Source organism: Eretmochelys imbricata, chromosome 1 (genome assembly GCF_965152235.1).
Source record: "Eretmochelys imbricata isolate rEreImb1 chromosome 1, rEreImb1.hap1, whole genome shotgun sequence".
Classification (NCBI taxonomy): Eukaryota; Metazoa; Chordata; order Testudines; family Cheloniidae; genus Eretmochelys; species Eretmochelys imbricata.
In genome coordinates this window covers 158,757,505-158,775,024 of record NC_135572.1, presented here as the reverse complement: position 1 = coordinate 158,775,024, position 17,520 = coordinate 158,757,505, and the positions used below count along the sequence as shown (strand labels likewise).

Below are 17,520 nucleotides of genomic sequence, written 5' to 3'. Positions count from 1 at the left end.
CTAAAGTCAGCAGATATGGCTGAATACACATCGGAGCAGATTTGTTGAGTAAGATGTCAGTTTTATGTAGTCTTGCTTTGGAATAGAACTGTATTTTAAAGCATATGATTACAAATATGTTCATATTCAAAGGACGGCATGAATGCTCATTTTTATTTATTTGTTTATTTGCTGACAGGCTCTATTCTTGTCTAAGAACTGAAGGTTCCTCTCCCTCTTTTTCACTTTCACAGCTCTGTTCTTGAGGCCTTATGTTGCTGCCAATGTCCTTTTAGGTAATAGGGCAGCATTAGTTGGCCACATGGGTTGCCGAGTAATGGGTAGCACTCCTCCCCAGCGGGGCTACTATACCACTTACAGTTTCTCCTGGCCCAGGGAGTGAGGGAATGGGATTGAAGAATTGAACCCATTCTTCTGAGTATAGCTCAGAGTACTATTGTTCACCACACCTGCCCCAACCATTTTTTAAAAATTGTCCAGTAATATAGACTGTGGCCAAGACAAGAAAAATCCTATGCTGTATTTGTGTTTGTTCTGTCTTGTTTGACAGTTTACCTAAGCAGTGGAGCAACACAGGATTTTGTTCTAAACACATGCCTTTCACATTCCAGTGTAATACAACCTGGGAAAGAGTATTGTGAGCAGCCTTCTGCATCAGTAATTCTGTGTTCTGGTAATTGAAATAGTATATTCTTACATGTATTTAAAGTTTGCCCTAAATTAATTATTCATGCAAGTAATAGTGTTTTCTTGCCTTGTTTCTAAGTCTTTTTTCCATCTTTCTCTCTAGATGGTAAAGGCAATCCAGGTGCTACGTATTCATCTGCTTGAGCTAGAAAAGGTTAATGAACTCTGCAAGGATTTCTGTAGTCGTTACATTGCCTGTCTGAAAACTAAAATGAACAGTGAAACTCTACTAAGTGGAGAACCTGGAAGTCCTTACTCACCTGTACCATCACAGGTACATTTCATGCTCATTTAAATGGGCTTTTTCTTAGAAATACTGTGAAATTTATAAAACGTTTTTGCTACACTTTGTAAGAATTCCACTTATACGCTGCTTAGCTTGTTCTTTGTAACTGTGTTTTTATTGAGGGTTGCTAACCTTTTTTGAGGAGCTGAACAGTGGACAAGTTTATTGAAAAGTGTCAACACTTAGAGACATGCCATAATTAGTTTGCCTGCATTCCTTTTACTTCTTACCTCAGTCCAGCAACTTCAAAAATAAAATAAAATAAAATTAAAAAAAAACCCTTGGATTTGCTGGAGTTGCTGCCTTGATGACAGCAGATGTTAGGAAAGAGAATGGACACAAGAAAAAGTTGTCATAATATGCATTGTATCTCTTTGGCAATGTCTTCTTAGCCTTGACCCCGCTGTCCAGTTTATCTGCCTCACTAAAGATGGTTTGGCTCTGTGTGTGTGTATAAACTGAACATATAAGTTGATCCAAACATTTTAGAGTGGACAAAGGTTACTTGTTGGTTTTTAGTCATAATATTTTAGAGATGTGTCACGTGTGTCTGTTCTGTCTACCTTGTAATATCAACAGCTGCACATATTCTTATACACGTGCACTGTATTTGCTAGGTTGTTGAAATATCTGATTACAATACCTAATCTATTTTATAAAGTAATCGGAGAGGTAATGATTGCTTTATTACCCTTTTTGGAACATCCAGTCGAAAAGGAACCGTGGTGGCTCCAGTCAGCTCCGCCAGCTGGGCCATTAAAAGTCTACTCGGCGGTGCTGGGGGGCTAAGGCATGCTCGTCCATACCTGTCCTGGCACCGCGCTGCACCCCAGAAGCGGTCAGTAGGTCCAGCTCGTAGGCGGGAGGCCACGGGGCTCCGTGCGTTTCCCCCGCCCATTGTTCCCAGCCACTGAGAGCTGGGGGGCGGTGCTTGCGGGTGACAGCCTGCCTTAGCCTCGCTGAGCTGCTGACCGGAGCCTCCTGAGGTAAGCCTGTGCTCCAACCCCGAGTCCCAACCTTCTGTCCCAGCCCTGCACCCCAAACCTCCTATGCCCTAAACCCTCATCCGCAGCCCCACCTCAGAGCCTGCACCCCCAGCCCAGAGCCCATACCACCTCCTGCCCCCCAACCCCTTGCCCCTGCCCACACCCTGGACTCCTCATCCCCAGTCCCACCCTGCACTTCCAGCCAGAGCCCTCACCCCCTCCTGCGCCCCAGAGCCCCCTCCTGCACTCCAAACCCCTCACCCCCAGCCCAGAGCCCCCTCCCACACCATGAACCCCCTCATCCCCGCCTCCGCCCCAGAGCCCTCACCCCCTCCTCCACCGCAGCCCCATCCCACATTCCGAATCCCTTGGCCGCAGCCTGGAGCCCACTCACAGCCGGAGCCTGCACCCCAACTCCCTGCCCCAGCCCAGAGCCTCTCTCACACCTTGAACCCCTCATTTCTGGCCCCACCCTGGAGCCCACACCCCCAGTTAGGGCCCTCACCGCCTCCTGAACCCGAACCCCATGCCCCAGCCCAGTGAAAGTGAGGGAGGGTTGGGGAGAGTGAGCCACTGAGGGAGGGGGAATGTAGTGGGTGGGGTTAGGGTGTTCGGTTTTGTGTGATTAGAAAGTTGGCAACACTATTTCCTTGAGTGTGGACAATGATGTCATACTACCTAGTAGTGCTTCAGTCTAGGGTGCCGATCCTGTAGTGACTTATGTACATGTTTAATTTTATGCACTATGAATATTCCTAATGGTTTAAATTTCAGTTTTTAAAATTCACTTTTTGCTTTTGGTACCTTGAAGCATGGAGAGGAAAGTTTGAAATTAGATAGAGATTACTTAAAACAATTTTTGGTGGCATGGCTACTAATTCTCAATGCTGTAGACGCACATTTGTTTAACTTTACACATGTGTTTCCTTTGAAGTCAATGGAACTATTCACAGGCAGAGTTAAGAATATGTACAAATATTTGCAGGATCAGGGTTTACCAACATAATTTAAATTACATAACTGTAGTACACAGTTTAATTAGATTAAGATATTGTGTGCATATTGCATTTTTAAGTCAGAAAGCTACAGAAGGAATGAAGTTATTTATTAAACCTCCAAACTCACTTATAATTTTACTTCCTGAGACCCATTGTATCTACTCTTTATCTTCTGTGTCTTTGAAAATTGTTGTTTGACTTCTGGTTTAGTTATGTATCCAAAATCTTTTTTATCCCCAAATATATTTGGTTATTTCATGTCTGCTTTATGGATTTATTATTTAATGACTAATGTTTTCAAGCTGGTCAGTTTGCAGTAATGCCCTTTGAGTGATGGAGTCTTTCTCTTGGAGATGATCCTCTTTTTAAAGCCCCAGCTTTGTTGCAACTACAAATTACATGAGCATACTTAGTTTTTAAAATTAATTATTTTATTTTTCTAGCAAATTCAAAGTGCCATTGCAGGCACACTCAGTCCCCAAGGGATTATGGTGCCTGCATCAGCATTGCAGCAGGGAAATGTAACTATGGCAACAGTAGCAGGTATGACACAGAAAAGAAAAACTGACATATTGCTCTTTATTTTGCTTTCTTTCACCGTTGTTAAGAAATGTACAAAGATAGGAATTTTTTTTATTAAAAACTCCTATAATAGTAACTTTCCAAATGTTCTACAACTAAGTGTCCCAGTAGTTCTTTTGAATACTGGTTTTATATGTTTTGTGTAAATTAAGAATAGTATATACCAGGGGTTCTCAAACTCTTTCTTTCTGACCCCCACCCCACCTTCATGCTATTAAAAACTCCATGGCCCACCTGTGCCAAAACTACTGTTTTTCTGCATATGAAAGCCAGGGCTGGTGTTATGGAGTAGCAAGCAGGGCAGTTGCCTTGGGCCCCATGCCACAGGGGGCCCCGTGAAGCTAAGTTGCTCAGGCTTTGGCTTCAGCCCCATGCGGTGGGGCTTTGACTTTCTGCCCCAGGTCTCAGCGAGTCTAACGCTGGCCCTGCTTGTGGCCCTCCAGGGGGCCCCGGAACCCTGGTTGAGAACCACTGGTATATACTTATGTATATACAACCGAAAAAAGGACATTGCACAGAAATATATCTAAAGGGTTATGTGTATGTGGGGTGGGGGAGGGTGATATATTTCTATGCAATGTCCTTTTATAAATGGAAAAATTATTTGATCTATTATTGAAAAGAATAATATTTTGAAAAAAAATTGTTAGGCAAAAAATATGTATTATTAAAATGCCGTGCTTTAAAGCAGGGGCGGGCAAACTTTTTGGCCTGAGGGCCACATCGGGTTTCCAAAATTGTATGGCGGGCTGGTTAGGGGAGGCTGTGTCTCTCCAAACAGCCACGCGTGGCCTGGCCCCTGCCTCCTATCTGACCCCACCGCTTCTCGCCCCATCATGGCTTCCCGGGACTCCTACCCCATCCGCCACCCCTTCCAACCCCCCATCTCATTCCTGACTTGTCCCCCGGGACGCCTGCCCTATCCAGCCCCGCTGCTCCCCACCCTCTGACCGCCCCGATCCCTATCCACACCCCCGCCTCCCAACTCCCCTGCCCTCTATCCAACCCCCCACCCCCACCCCACTCCCTGCCCCCTTACCACGCTGCCTGGAGCACCAGTGGCTGGCGGCACTACAACCGCACCTCCCAGAACACTAGGTCAGGCCGCGGCTCTGGCCGCGGCTCTGCAACTGCGCTGCCCGGCCACCCAGAGCATTGTGGCAGTGGCGCGGTGCACTGAGGCTGCAGGGGAGGGAAAACAGCGGGGGACTAGCCTCTGGGGCCAGGCAGGAGGTTCCCATGGGCCGGATGTGGCCCGCTGGCTGTAGTTTGCCCACCTCCGCTTCAAAGTCTTTCACTACATTATGTAGGTTTGTAACAGGATCTGGAAGACAGTGAAATCCTGACAACTCCAAACTGCACCATTGTGTTGGGCTGGCAGTCAAGATGAAATACACTTGAAATGTCTTGTCACTAAGGTCACTATGGGCATCTGATCCGGCATATCTAAAATGGATGGAAATTGAGTCAAACGTGTTGCAGTTTTCTGTAAATGAAACTTTAATATCAAAGAGTGCATCTTAATGTGTTAGAGAAGTTGTAATAAAATATAGTTAATATCAGCTATCTAAAAAATGCATTTATATTTGTCAGCAGTAATTATATTAAAATAATTAAATAGAATGATTATTTGTCCCTCAGTAAAGTAACTCCCACCAAGATGTTCACTTCATTGAATCATAGAATATCGGGGTTGGAAGGGCCCTCAGGAGGTCATCTAGTCCAACCCCCTGCTCAAAGCAGGACCAATCCCCAACTAAATCAATAGTGATCTTAGTGTTGAAATGCATGTTTTTCAAATATTCACTTTTTATCTACTTTATAATCATAATTTTGTATTTTGTTTTTAAAGGGGGTACAGTGTATCAGCCAGTCACTGTGGTCACTCCACAAGGTCAAGTAGTGACACAAGCACTGTCACCTGGGACAATTAGGATCCAGAATTCACAGGTTTGTTTCATGGTCTTCATGGAATAGTTTCTTGGAGTAAAAAAACCTATTTTTTTTAAATTAGTAGTAATATATTCAGTATGATTAAAGTGCCAGACTGAGCATTACACAAATAAACATTAATTACCTTAATTCCAGAAAAAAAAGTTAAGCATTGTTGCAAAGATCCCCACATTTGTAATATGGCATAGGATCTCAAAGATTTGCAAAAATCTCCCTTGACAGGACAGAGCATCATGACATCAACTATCAATTTCTTTCTTCTTGGTGATAGCAGAGAAGTATTTGTATAGAAGAAAAATATTTTACTGAGTAAACATTAAGCATTTTTAAACTCTTTGTAGCTGAACTAGGATTATGGCAGGATGGATTTATATGAGTATGTTATGATGTCATACTGCTGGTGTCAGAAGTGTCATTTTACTGGTGCTGGCAGACTTCTTGCAATTTAAAACTTTATTTTTATATATTTCAGATTTTACACTTGTTAAGAGGTGTTTCTCACTACACAAACTTTCAGAGTACTGTGTTGAATTAAATGGGTGACAGCCAAATAGTGTGCATTACGTCAAACTCAAGAAAGAGAAAGGTCAGCCTTCTTTTGCTGGGAAGCCCTTTACAGTTTAGAATAGGACAGTCCAATGAAATCTGCATTTCAGGAAGGGAAAATATTTGATAACAGGTTGACGGTCTCAAATCAGAACATCAAGATAGTGGTCTATGTATCAGAAAGTGGTAAATCAGATCATCCAGGAATAAGAAGACCCTAGAGTGGATTAATTTGTTAAACATTTGAACAGGAAGATTCATCTGCACAATATAAAGCCCATTAACAATTACTGATTTTCTTTCATGAAAGAGTATATTTAAAATTCACTTATCCTTTGTAATAGCACATACATGGCCAAATTCTGCCCTCAGATACATATACCTCTGAGTTAATAAGAATTTCATCCATACCCATGACCTGTAAAATTGGTCTGGATTGTTGGGAGGGAAAACTGTTGCCACTTTGAATGGGAAAAGTGTGGCATCCAATGGAAAATAACCTCAATTTATGCACATATATGTCCATAGCTTCCTTTGACTTCAGTTGGAACTCCCAAGTCCATCTGTGGGTTGACTGTGACCCTGTATTCCACTGTAACCCTTGGGCATGAAATAGAACTTCCTAAATTCCTATTTCTAGTGTTCCATAGCTTTCTGAGGGAGTGGGGAAGAAATTATCTTGTGGGAGTTGAAAAATACAATGGTGAGCCTCTGCAGAGAAGCCGATTGCTGTGAATTTAAAATATTTGGCTGTGTGTGTTGTCAATTCTGAATGTGTTTGGGGGCTCGAAGAATTTTTTTTTCATATGATACTTTACACTTAGCTCAAGAACATCCTTTTTAAAATAGATTCACACTCAGCATATACACAGTGCTTGGTGATGAACCAGTGTTCTGTCTTGTTTGAAGAAACTTGGTTTAGAAATAATAAAGTTGTAACACAGCTGTTTGAAATGATATATCATATGTGAGCTCTATGCTGTTTCCTACTAGGTTTGGATAAACACTGAAGAGCATCTCTCCAAATGTTCATAGATGCAGATTTTTTCAATGTGGGAACATCTAGATACATCAATTGAGAGTGAAAAAAGGAGACAAAAGAGGGAAAGATTGATACCTCATGAAGGTTTCATACATCTGTGTTAAAAATCATTAAGGTCTAGCTTTTAATAATACAACAATTAAGAATTAAGCTACTCAGTGTTAAGGATCCTATAGTAGCCTGAACTCTTCACCTTGTAGGCAGTACATTAGGGTCTTCCATTAAATGATCATACAGTATAGATACAATACAGTACAACTTCTTTTTTTTTTTTTCTTCAGATGTCTTGGGGGTTGTGGGGAGACCTGGCCACCAGGCTTTGAAATCTGTTTCATGATCTCTATTCCCAAGTGCAGACTTTTCAAATCCTGCTGACTTCAGTTTCAGAGGATTCCAGCTGACTGAGAGGACTGTCTCGTTTCAAGTCTGTATGCTGTGCTCCTTTTAATCATGCAGTGGCCTGCCAGGTTTGGGAGACCAAAAACATTTACATGTGAAGCCAGTCAGCCCTTTCTAAAACAGCTGATGCCACTTGGTTATGCTCTGTAGCTGAGGGGACATGGAGAATATAATACAGCCTCATGGTCTTGTAAAACAAATACAGCCTCTGTATCAGAGTTGGTAAAACAAAACATTAAATATGTGCCTCTGAAGCTGTAGAAAAGGTACAGCATAAATATAAATCAAGTGCATGCAGCATTGATTACTGACTGGGTAGAGTTAGAATTTGTGTGGAAACTCTAATTCAGAATCTCCTGATTTTTGTGCAGTTAAACTTTAAAACTTAATTTTGCTTTAGTGTAGTTTTTAAAAATGTATGCACACATATAGCTAGAGATATATGAGGAAAACCTCATTAATTGGTATTTTAAGCATGTAAATTTAAGTAATAGATTCTCCCTGTAGAGTGGCTTTGCATACAGTTATATACTTTCTAAAGGAGCTGCTGAATTTCCACTACAATCAGTTAAACTTTGTCATTTATTTTACTCTGGTCTCATGCTCTTTTGAACTTATTGTTGCAATAATCTAAATTCATCAGGCCAAACTCAACTTGAACGTGAATACATGCAGTTCCCAAGAAACTGCATACCTACTTCAAGGACAGAGTTTAGCCGATTTTTCTCTTAGAAGTGGAGCTGGTGATAGGATAGCTGTTCATTTTACAAAGTTAGTTGTCATACATATATTCTTTGTATCTGTTTTATATATATGGTTTTCTTTAAGGAGCCGGTGTGTACGCCTCTCACCGGTTCAGCTTTGTAATTTCCAGAGGCTGGAGGCTGGGAGAACGTTAAGTAGTGAGAGCTGCTTTTTATACCAGTCATCATTGTCGTCTTTGATGATGATGATAATATGGATTGAGGCACATGCACAGACCTATTGTGCTTCGAGAGTTTTGGTGTATTTGTTTAGGCTGGGGAAGTAAGGGCCTTAGAGTTAAATTCACCTCAGTGCAGAAGACCCACACAAGGTGTCTTACACTATTTAAGCTCCATGTTAAGCCCCTAGGGCCTGATTCTTCACAGCCTTGCATCTTGTGTAGTCACGCCTGTGTAAAGTAAGTGTGAAACACTACCAAATAAGCATAGCATGTTACACTCTGTGCACCATGTGTAAATGGATACACAAATTGCAAGTCAGTAGAGAATCAGATTCTCAATATGGTGTTTACAGGATAAGGAGGATATTATGCTTGGCCCCCTGCACTGGAATGAATTTTATTGTAAGTGAAAATAAATGGGCATTTGGTAGCTGTGATGCAATGAATACAGCCTTCTGGCAACTACAGCAATTCTTGAAAGAGGTTCTAGAAAATGCTAAAACGTCAGAAACCTGATAATATGTAACCCAGAGTATGGATCTCTTTAGGATAATACTGCAAGAGAACTTCCACCACTACCACTGCAGGTAAATAAAGTTCCCTTTTTTGACACAGATTATAGAGCTAACGTATTTCATTGCTTCTGTAAATATATTCATTTTTTCACATAATGATAAAAACAGTTTTTGTGCAATATCTTTATTCATTAAAGTAACTGTATAACTTTCTACATTTTTCTTAAATTATTTGTGCAGCTTCAGTTACAGTTAAACCAAGATCTAAGTATCTTGCATCAAGATGATGGCTCGTCAAAAAATAAGAGAGGGGTTCTTCCAAAGCACGCTACTAATGTGATGAGATCTTGGCTCTTTCAGCACATAGGGGTAAGGACTAAACATGATCAGCAGACATAAGTATTCAGAGAAGACTTTCTGTGTGGTCTATTTGGATTTGCTTCCTGAGGAAGATAAAACTTTTTGGCCTTACTTTTTATGCATTAAGGGCTCAATCCAGCTTCCACTGAAGTCTGTTAGAGTTTTCCATTGACTCTAATATGAATTGGATAAGGACCTAATTTTGAATATATTTAACATTTGAACTGCAAGATTTTATTAAATTTTCTAGACGTTGTTATTCTTTATTTCAGTGTGCTCAGGATTTAGTGCCAGGTACTCCTCCAGTGCATGGCTCACTCAGGAGCAATCATGTATAAATTATATGTGGATGGAGAATTGAATTTTCACCAAACCTTCCAACAACTGCTGTGTGCCATCTGCTCTGTGTTATTCTACAGTGTCCTCCCTGTGCGTGCATACTTGCGCTGGAAGGGGAAGATAGGTTCTATTTGTAATAAATAGAGCACTATAAATTAATGGAGTATCTTCTGTTTTAGCTAACTGATGTTACAACAGATAAATTATGCATGAAAATCACACGTGTATTTCTTATGTTACATACAGTTTCCTTGTCCTTTTTAATTCGGAGGGAGGGAGGGTGTTGTTTAACCACAAAAGGCTCATCAGCACTCTCATGTGACATAGCTGTCAGACAGTGTAACTAATCAAATCTTACCACATGCTGTGCTGGTGAAGGATCACACTGTCTAACAAGGACTCTGGCAGCTGTGAGAAGCATTTTTTTCCTGAATTTGACATGGGCAATTAAATGGTGGCGTATACACTTCATAAGGATAAAATCAGTTTTTGTTTAGTAAAGTTTTACTTATTAAGTGACTGTATCAGTAAAAGTTTGTTTTAAAATGTATTTTGTTGATGAAACAGGTTTTTTTTTATTCCAGCAATTTTTAATCAATTGTAATGAAGAAAGTTTCATTTTCTTTTAAGGAAAGAAAAAAGCAAAAAGTTTACATACAAAGTTTTTTTTGTCTTTTTTTTGTCCTTAGCATCCATATCCAACAGAAGATGAGAAAAAGCAGATTGCAGCCCAGACAAATCTTACACTACTGCAGGTTAACAATTGGTAAGATCCAAAACTTTGGTTTAATGTCCATTATTGGAGTGTAGGTATGGAGGTACACTCTGTGTATGTGAGTGCCATCCACATGTGTACAATACATAGAAATAAAATTAGGAGTCTAACTTAAACTGAAAAAATCATGAACATCTAGAGTTAAATCTACAGTTCTACACTAAACTTGCCTGGAAACAATGGGTGATCTTCCACATACAGTACTCTGCAAACTTAAAGCACCTAAGGACCTCAAAACACTCTACAGGCACTAAGGAAAGAGGGCCTGCCAGCCAGGGAGAAGTAGAGAGCTGCTTCCTTAGTTAAATTTGCAATATCAAAGGACTTCAGTGCTCCAGGAGCAGGTGTTGTGGTTCTTGTGCATCCCTAACATGGAGTATGAGAACAAGGTGCTGAGAAATAACATTTTTCATTTTTAATATGAATTTCTATTTAATTTTTATTTTTTGCATAAAACATTGGTTGAGACCGTCTCCGTGTGTGCGTGAACACGCATGCATTCACAATTTTTTGGTCATAAGCTGTGTGGTGTTTTTGTTGGTCATGTTTAGGTTTATCAATGCTAGAAGACGAATTCTTCAGCCAATGCTGGATTCCAGCTGTTCTGAAACTCCAAAAACAAAGAAAAAAACAGCTCAAAACAGACCAGTTCAGAGGTTCTGGCCTGATTCCATTGCATCAGGAGTTGCTCAGCAGCAATCTAATGAACTTACAATGTCAGATGGTAAGGAAAATTGGCTGGAACATGTATAGTAAAATGAATTCCTTATTTAAATGTCTTTATTACATAGAAATAAAGTGGCTTTTGTTGTTGTTATGTTTTGGGGCATTTCCTGATGTAGCTAAATCACTGTGTCGATAGTCTGGAAAAAATTAACAGAAATTTCTCTCTCAGAATTTTAGCTAAATACTTGGATTTTTTGGTATATAATATATTATATATAGAAAGAATGTTGTTTAAGTTTCTCAAAGTCAAACACTCAGCAGTTAGGAAATGTCAGAATTAAAGTTGCCCACGCAACCTTAATTCTTCGCCCTGGTGCATATGTATTATGATATAGTTTTTAGTTACATGATCATGTATTATTTTTCCCAGAGTGGAAGAGCCAGACTTGTTACATGGGGCCTCCTGACTCTCCACGCTGTTCTCATTCCTGCAGACCACACTGCCTTACTGCCCAAGGTACTACAGCTCCCGTTGAATTCTCTTACAGTGTTTGTGTGCTCAGTGCTGCAAATCAGGCCCCAAGAGTCTCACATTTGGGCACTGAGAAAATGAGGAATATATAATTGGTGACCACCTGTTGAACTTTTGGTTTAAATGACTTGGCTAGTATCATGTAGGAACTTTTGTGGCAGAGGCAGGAATAGACCCAGTTATCCCTCCTGGATGGCATCCAACTGCCTTAATCACAGGACCAGCCTTTCCCTTCCTGCACTCCCCTGCCTCAGGTCCCTACTCACCTTGCAACGTCTGCATCAAGGGCCTGATCTGACTCTCACTGAAGTCAATAGGAAAGCTGCCAGTAACTGTTGACAGGGTGGGTGAGGTAATATCTTTTATTGGACTCTCTAATATCCTGGGAGCAACACGGCTACAACAACACTTCAATTAATTGTTGACATCAATGGGAGCTAAATAAGGCAGCAGTCTCATCCATTTAAGTAACCCTGATTCACTCCCTGAGCACCTTCCAGCCTGTGCACTGAATGAGGTAGGGGTACAGTGGGAAATATTTAGTTTGTGATCATGTAATTAAAGACTGATTCATGCATGCACACAGAGGGACCAAACAGTGTCTTGCAATCTCAATTCTGACATTTCCTAACTTTTGAGTGCTTGACTTTGCAACCTAAATAACATAGTTAGTTGTTGTACGTAATTTCCAAGATATCCTATTTAAAAAAATACAAATTCTCTTGTGTAATGTTAAATCTAAATTCTGATTTGATCATTGTTTTCAGTTTACTAATGGTTTACTAATTCAGTTTACACGTTTTCATCTCTGCAGGAGCTGTTGTAACAATTACAGCTCCGGTCAACATGAATGTAGACAGTCTCCAGTCTCTGTCATCTGATGGTGCTACTTTGGCTGTTCAGCAAGTTATGATGGCAGGACAAAGTGAGGATGAATCTGTGGATAGTGGTGAAGATGATGGAGCAGACCTCTCAACAACAAACATCAGTGGTCTTGTTTTGGATAACAGTGATTCTTTGCAGTAGGAAGCAAGAGTGTGACAAAATATTTAGGAAAATGAATGGACTGACTGACTGTTTTTATAGTTTGCACAGCAAACATTTTACACAAGTTTTATTTCTAATATGTTTTATATGTAGATATAGAAGGGTGCACTTTTTTGTATTTCATAGTAAGCTTAAAGAGTGTCTTTGCAGGTGCAGCAACTTCTTTCAAATGTGTTTTTGAATTTTGAAGAGGGGTTAGGTTTTTGGGTTTTTTTTTTATTTCAAAAAATTGCATCTAATAATATAATGATCCACATAAATATCCCTTTTTTTTTCTCTCATTATATTGAAAGTGCTACAATTTCTAAAGAATTATGCCGTTTCAATTAGACCTATAGTTTAACACAACTCTTGGTTGGCTAACGATGTAAATTCAAAGCATGTGTCACTTGATCATTAAGTTAGACACACATTTGAAAGATGCTTCTGCACCTTAAAAACTGCCAGTCTGTGGTGGGCAACAACACACACACATACACACACACACACACACACAAAATAGAGATGTGTGATTCAGTAGCGAATGTATGACAGTTTAAATAAGTTTAATTTCTCTCATAGTCAGTGAGCTTGTTTATCATTTGCTATAAAAACTCCTATTTTTACCTTGGCGGGATTATTGGATAAAAAAAATATTTTTATAAATTCAGTAGGAATTGGAATGACAACTGTATTGAGCATGAGAAAAAAATTTCCAGAAGGGGAAAATAAATGTTTAGTATTCCTATTTGGAAGGTTCTGAAAATTTGACCAAATTTAATAAACATGCCTAATGCTAGTGTTCCATGATTCTCTGCTATCCCATAGTGGTATAGTATATTTGATAATAGCATAAGAAGGGCCCACGGTTTGATGGGATTTTGATATTGTCAAACTTTGATTTATATATCTGTAAACTAATGCTCAAATTACATTTAACTCTGTATCTAAACTTGTATCTGAAGATATTTGCTAAATAAGTATTCAGGTAAGTAAGTACAATTATCCACAAAATTTCTAGTAATCAACAGGGAAATTTAATAGTTCGTGTTTTTTCAGTCTGATTTTTAAAAATGAAAAACTGACTGGCTAGTTTTTCCACCTGGGTTATGTTATTGAATTTGAAAATTTTTTCCGCATACAAAAAATATAATTCATGGATTCTATAAAGAATCTTTTCAAATACAAACATCACTACCAGAATTTACAACAGGCTTGTAAAAAATCCTTGTGTATCTTTTAACAAACTCAGAACTAGTGATGAAAATCGATTTATCTGTGATAATGGTTAATTTCAGTTTATCTGCAGATCTTGAGTTGTGTATTGTTATTTCTGAACACCTGTTATTAACGCTTCATGCTGAAAAAGTTGGGTCTTTCCCCATTGTTAAGTGCAAATAACAGAAGACTCAAGAAGTCTTGTAGCAGGACAGTGTGAAAAGAAGGAGGGTGCTACCTTCAAATCTTAAGCACTGATCAAGCAAAGCACTTAGTTATGTGCTTAACTGTAAGCACCTACTTAAAGCCATTCCTGTTCCACAAAATATCCAAGCATGTGCTTAAATCCCATTGACTTCAGTGGGGTTAAACCATATACTTGAAATTAAACACATGCTTACGTGCTTTGTTGAATTGGGGCTTTAAAGTCTGCCCTATTGAGCAATTTATAGGCAGCATGAACAGAGACCTTGACAGGAGATGCTAAAGAATTGTTACATGTACACAGACGGAAAATTTATTTTTCAGAGGTTACCATTAAAAAAACCCTTGTTTTACTGGCATTGGGCTACACTCACCACTAGCATAAGCAGCTGACTTCGCTACTATAGCACCCACTTATGCCTGTGATAAATTGGGCCTGTTGACTCAACTGCAGTAATCAGGTATTATTATGGTTAGAATTATTAATTTTTTTAAAGTATTTGTTTAATCCAACTTCTCTGTTTTTGCCTCTAATACCCTTTCCCTATGTACTGAGCAGTTTAAAGAAAATACTAAGAGTGTATAATGAAAGATTTAATTATGAAAACTGGTATAATGTAATTGATTTAAGGCATACTGACAAGTCCAATTTTACCCCAAAATTAAAAGGACACAGTCAACTTTAAAAATCAAACTCCTGTCTGAAAACATTTTGCCTACTATTGTTACAAGCAACACCTAAGATGAATATAACTGACAGAGATTGGAAGCAAATATACTTTTCTCTATCTTTTCAATTTGTTTACCGTTTGCTTCTGCCAGCACTTTGTTTTCACTGTTTCCATGGAAGAGCCATTTTTTCCTATTGTATTGTGTCCGTTTTTCATACAACGGAAGGTGAGAGGAAAAATATTTGTAGGGCTAGATTCAGCCAACTGTGTTCATGTTTAGTAGCAGTTGAAGCCACGGTGCTGTAAATACTTACATACGTGAGTAGAATAATGTAGTGCTCAATACAAGTAAGGCTGGCAGAATTGAGTCCTCAAAAAATAGGAAAATGTGATTTTAAAATATGTATATATTGGCAGGGTGACTCAGGCAGGTGTAGTACCTGAAACTTTTAACTCAGTTGAAAATAACTAGATTTCAAGTTGATGATGTCCCTTTTGATTTTACGAAAGCAAGCTTGTACAAATCATTACACCAATTAAAAGTGTTTCCTTGGATTTTTTCCTTAGTTCTAGTGGAAATATATATATTTGTATTCAATAGAATAAGTAAGCGTTCTCGCTGGTGTTTGCAGCATTTAGCTAGTGCATAAGTACCTGGAAAGTGAAATTGACTGGAAAGTTACTAGTGACAAAAGAAAATGGAGTAATCCATTTTTAATGTCAGTCTCAAGAGAACTGCAAAAAGTAAACAGTATAGTGAAAAGTAAACTATATTTGTAAAATTACTTCAGTGTTCGTAATCAGAGATACTGTTTAACAAACTATGGGGCCCAAATTTTTTCAAGGACTGACTAAATAACTAAAACTGCAGCATTTAAAAAGAAATCATGGAAATTGTGCAAAATTAAAACAGATGCACTTGATTGTAATTAAGTTAATTTAAGTTACTAATGATTCAATTTCAAACCTGCTTGGGAGCAATTAATGAATAATTATTCAGTCTGTGCAAGGTGAAAGTCACCCCTCCAGCCATAACTGTGTGATTTATAGGTACTCTGTTCTATTTTTGGTCTTCTTTTATTTTTGATAATCATTCAGACAAAACATTCATGAAAAATTCAGCTGGGTTTAAAGTTGACTAGGCAAAATATAATTTGGAAAGCATGTTGGAAATATATGTAACCTTAATTCCCTCCTGAAAATCTAAGATGTTAAATGCCTGAAGTTCTACGTAGTGAAACATTTCTATTTCTAAACAGTTCTCCCCTCTTCCATAGTAAATGGAATGTATTCAGACTGTAATCATCTCCCCCAAAAAGCAAAGCTAGCCAAGAAAAATCAATGAGAATGCAAGTTTAACTGTAGTATTCAAATGAACAAAGTAAAACCTAAACAGGTATTACTTCTGAATTGTTAAATGTATAGCTGAAGAGTACTCTTGGAACATTTAGGACTTGACTGTACTTTGTTGTTGTTTCATTGTAGATTGAATAGTTAGGTTGGCTTTGCCAAACCCAAATCTGATTTTCTAGACTTGCTAAACTCTTTCAAGAATTTTATTTTTCACATTATTAAGTAATTTTACTCAATCATCCAGCACGAAGTAGAATGAAAGATGGCGCAAGTATGCTGTTAAAAGGTCACCCTAACCATGTCATTTGGTTACCTGTGCAACGTGGAAATACAAATGTTGTTCTGCTCTGTAGTTCTGTAGGATCTACTGAAAAATCACTTTCTTCTTTTTTTTTTTTGACTGTGTGAGAGAGCGCGCCTTTTTACAAACTTACTAACTTTGTAGTCTACTGTCAAAATATTTACCTAATGTTAGTTGATACCCATGTTTTCAGATAGTAACAGAAATGATCCATCAATCTTCCACTGTTTTAGCAACATTTGTTCTATGAAACTGACAATCTTTAAAATGTGAACACTGTCAATTTAGCTTTTCTTGGATAGTTGTCTTTTAAGGGATATTGTGAAGCAACTGATCTATCAAAGCAAAGAAAAATTAAAAATCAGAACATGCTTCATGGATGATGGATTTTTACATGAACAGTTTCTCTGAATGGAAAAAGCATGCCTTATCTTTAAACTTAAAGTATTCACATTGCTTTAATTATATTAGCATTATTTAGTTCGTCAGTCATATTTTCAGGAATCTGTAACGTAGCTGGAAAATACCATATCAAACTAGTTACCCAAGATTTTTGTGTGGGACAATTTTTTGGCCTTTTTGTTTTGTTTACACAAATGCAGAAAAAATGGTTTACTAGTTCTTAATGTTTTTGGGTGGGAGAGGGAGACTGATTTTTGCAGTGCAAAAACCGTTTTGAGGAATGAAAGACTTAGCAGGTAGTTAGTCTATGATATGTGTTCTTTGTTTTTGTTAATTGTTAATTAAAATGGCATGGACATTGAACTTCCAAAAAGTAGCTTTCAGGCATGTACAGTAACTGCTTTTTCAAAACACTTTCAGAAGGATTTTTCCTGTGCAATGCAGTACAAGTCCTATGTGCCAACTTGTTTTTTCAAAGGCAGATAGACAGTTCTGGAAATCCATTACAATCATGCTCTATTAGATCAGAAATCCTCACTTTAAAAATCCTCACTTGTTTTTATGCGATACAGTTGCATTTCCTCCAAAGTCATTGCTTTGCTGGATATGTAATTATAAGTTCATAAAAATATTTTCAAGCACAAAGGTTTTATGATTGCAACTCTGGTATGTGTCCATGAGAGAGAGAGAGATTTTGTTAGTCACACTTCATACTAGGAATACATTTATAAATAGTTAATAAAGGGTTAATGAT

General features: G+C 38.5%; 1 protein-coding gene across 18 annotated transcripts in view; it reads left to right on the top strand.

The window, feature by feature from the left end:
• PKNOX1 (PBX/knotted 1 homeobox 1) overlaps window positions 1-16,735 on the top strand; it is a 64,257-nt gene extending 47,522 nt beyond the window's left edge. For 14 of the 18 annotated variants that reach the window (XM_077817939.1, XM_077817962.1, XM_077818030.1 and 11 more), the window contains 9 exons: window positions 791-961; window positions 3,401-3,500; window positions 5,392-5,489; window positions 8,953-8,991; window positions 9,160-9,288; window positions 10,308-10,384; window positions 10,945-11,117; window positions 11,490-11,576; window positions 12,406-16,735. In XM_077817939.1, coding sequence (XP_077674065.1) covers window positions 791-961; window positions 3,401-3,500; window positions 5,392-5,489; window positions 8,953-8,991; window positions 9,160-9,288; window positions 10,308-10,384; window positions 10,945-11,117; window positions 11,490-11,576; window positions 12,406-12,617 — 1,086 coding nt within the window. In that variant the 3' untranslated portion in view covers window positions 12,618-16,735. The remainder of the gene's footprint in view (window positions 1-790; window positions 962-3,400; window positions 3,501-5,391; window positions 5,490-8,952; window positions 8,992-9,159; window positions 9,289-10,307; window positions 10,385-10,944; window positions 11,118-11,489; window positions 11,577-12,405) is intronic. The other 4 variants (XM_077818042.1, XM_077818035.1, XM_077817981.1 and 1 more) reach the window with 3 other exon arrangements.
• Window positions 16,736-17,520: the final 785 nt, after the last annotated feature.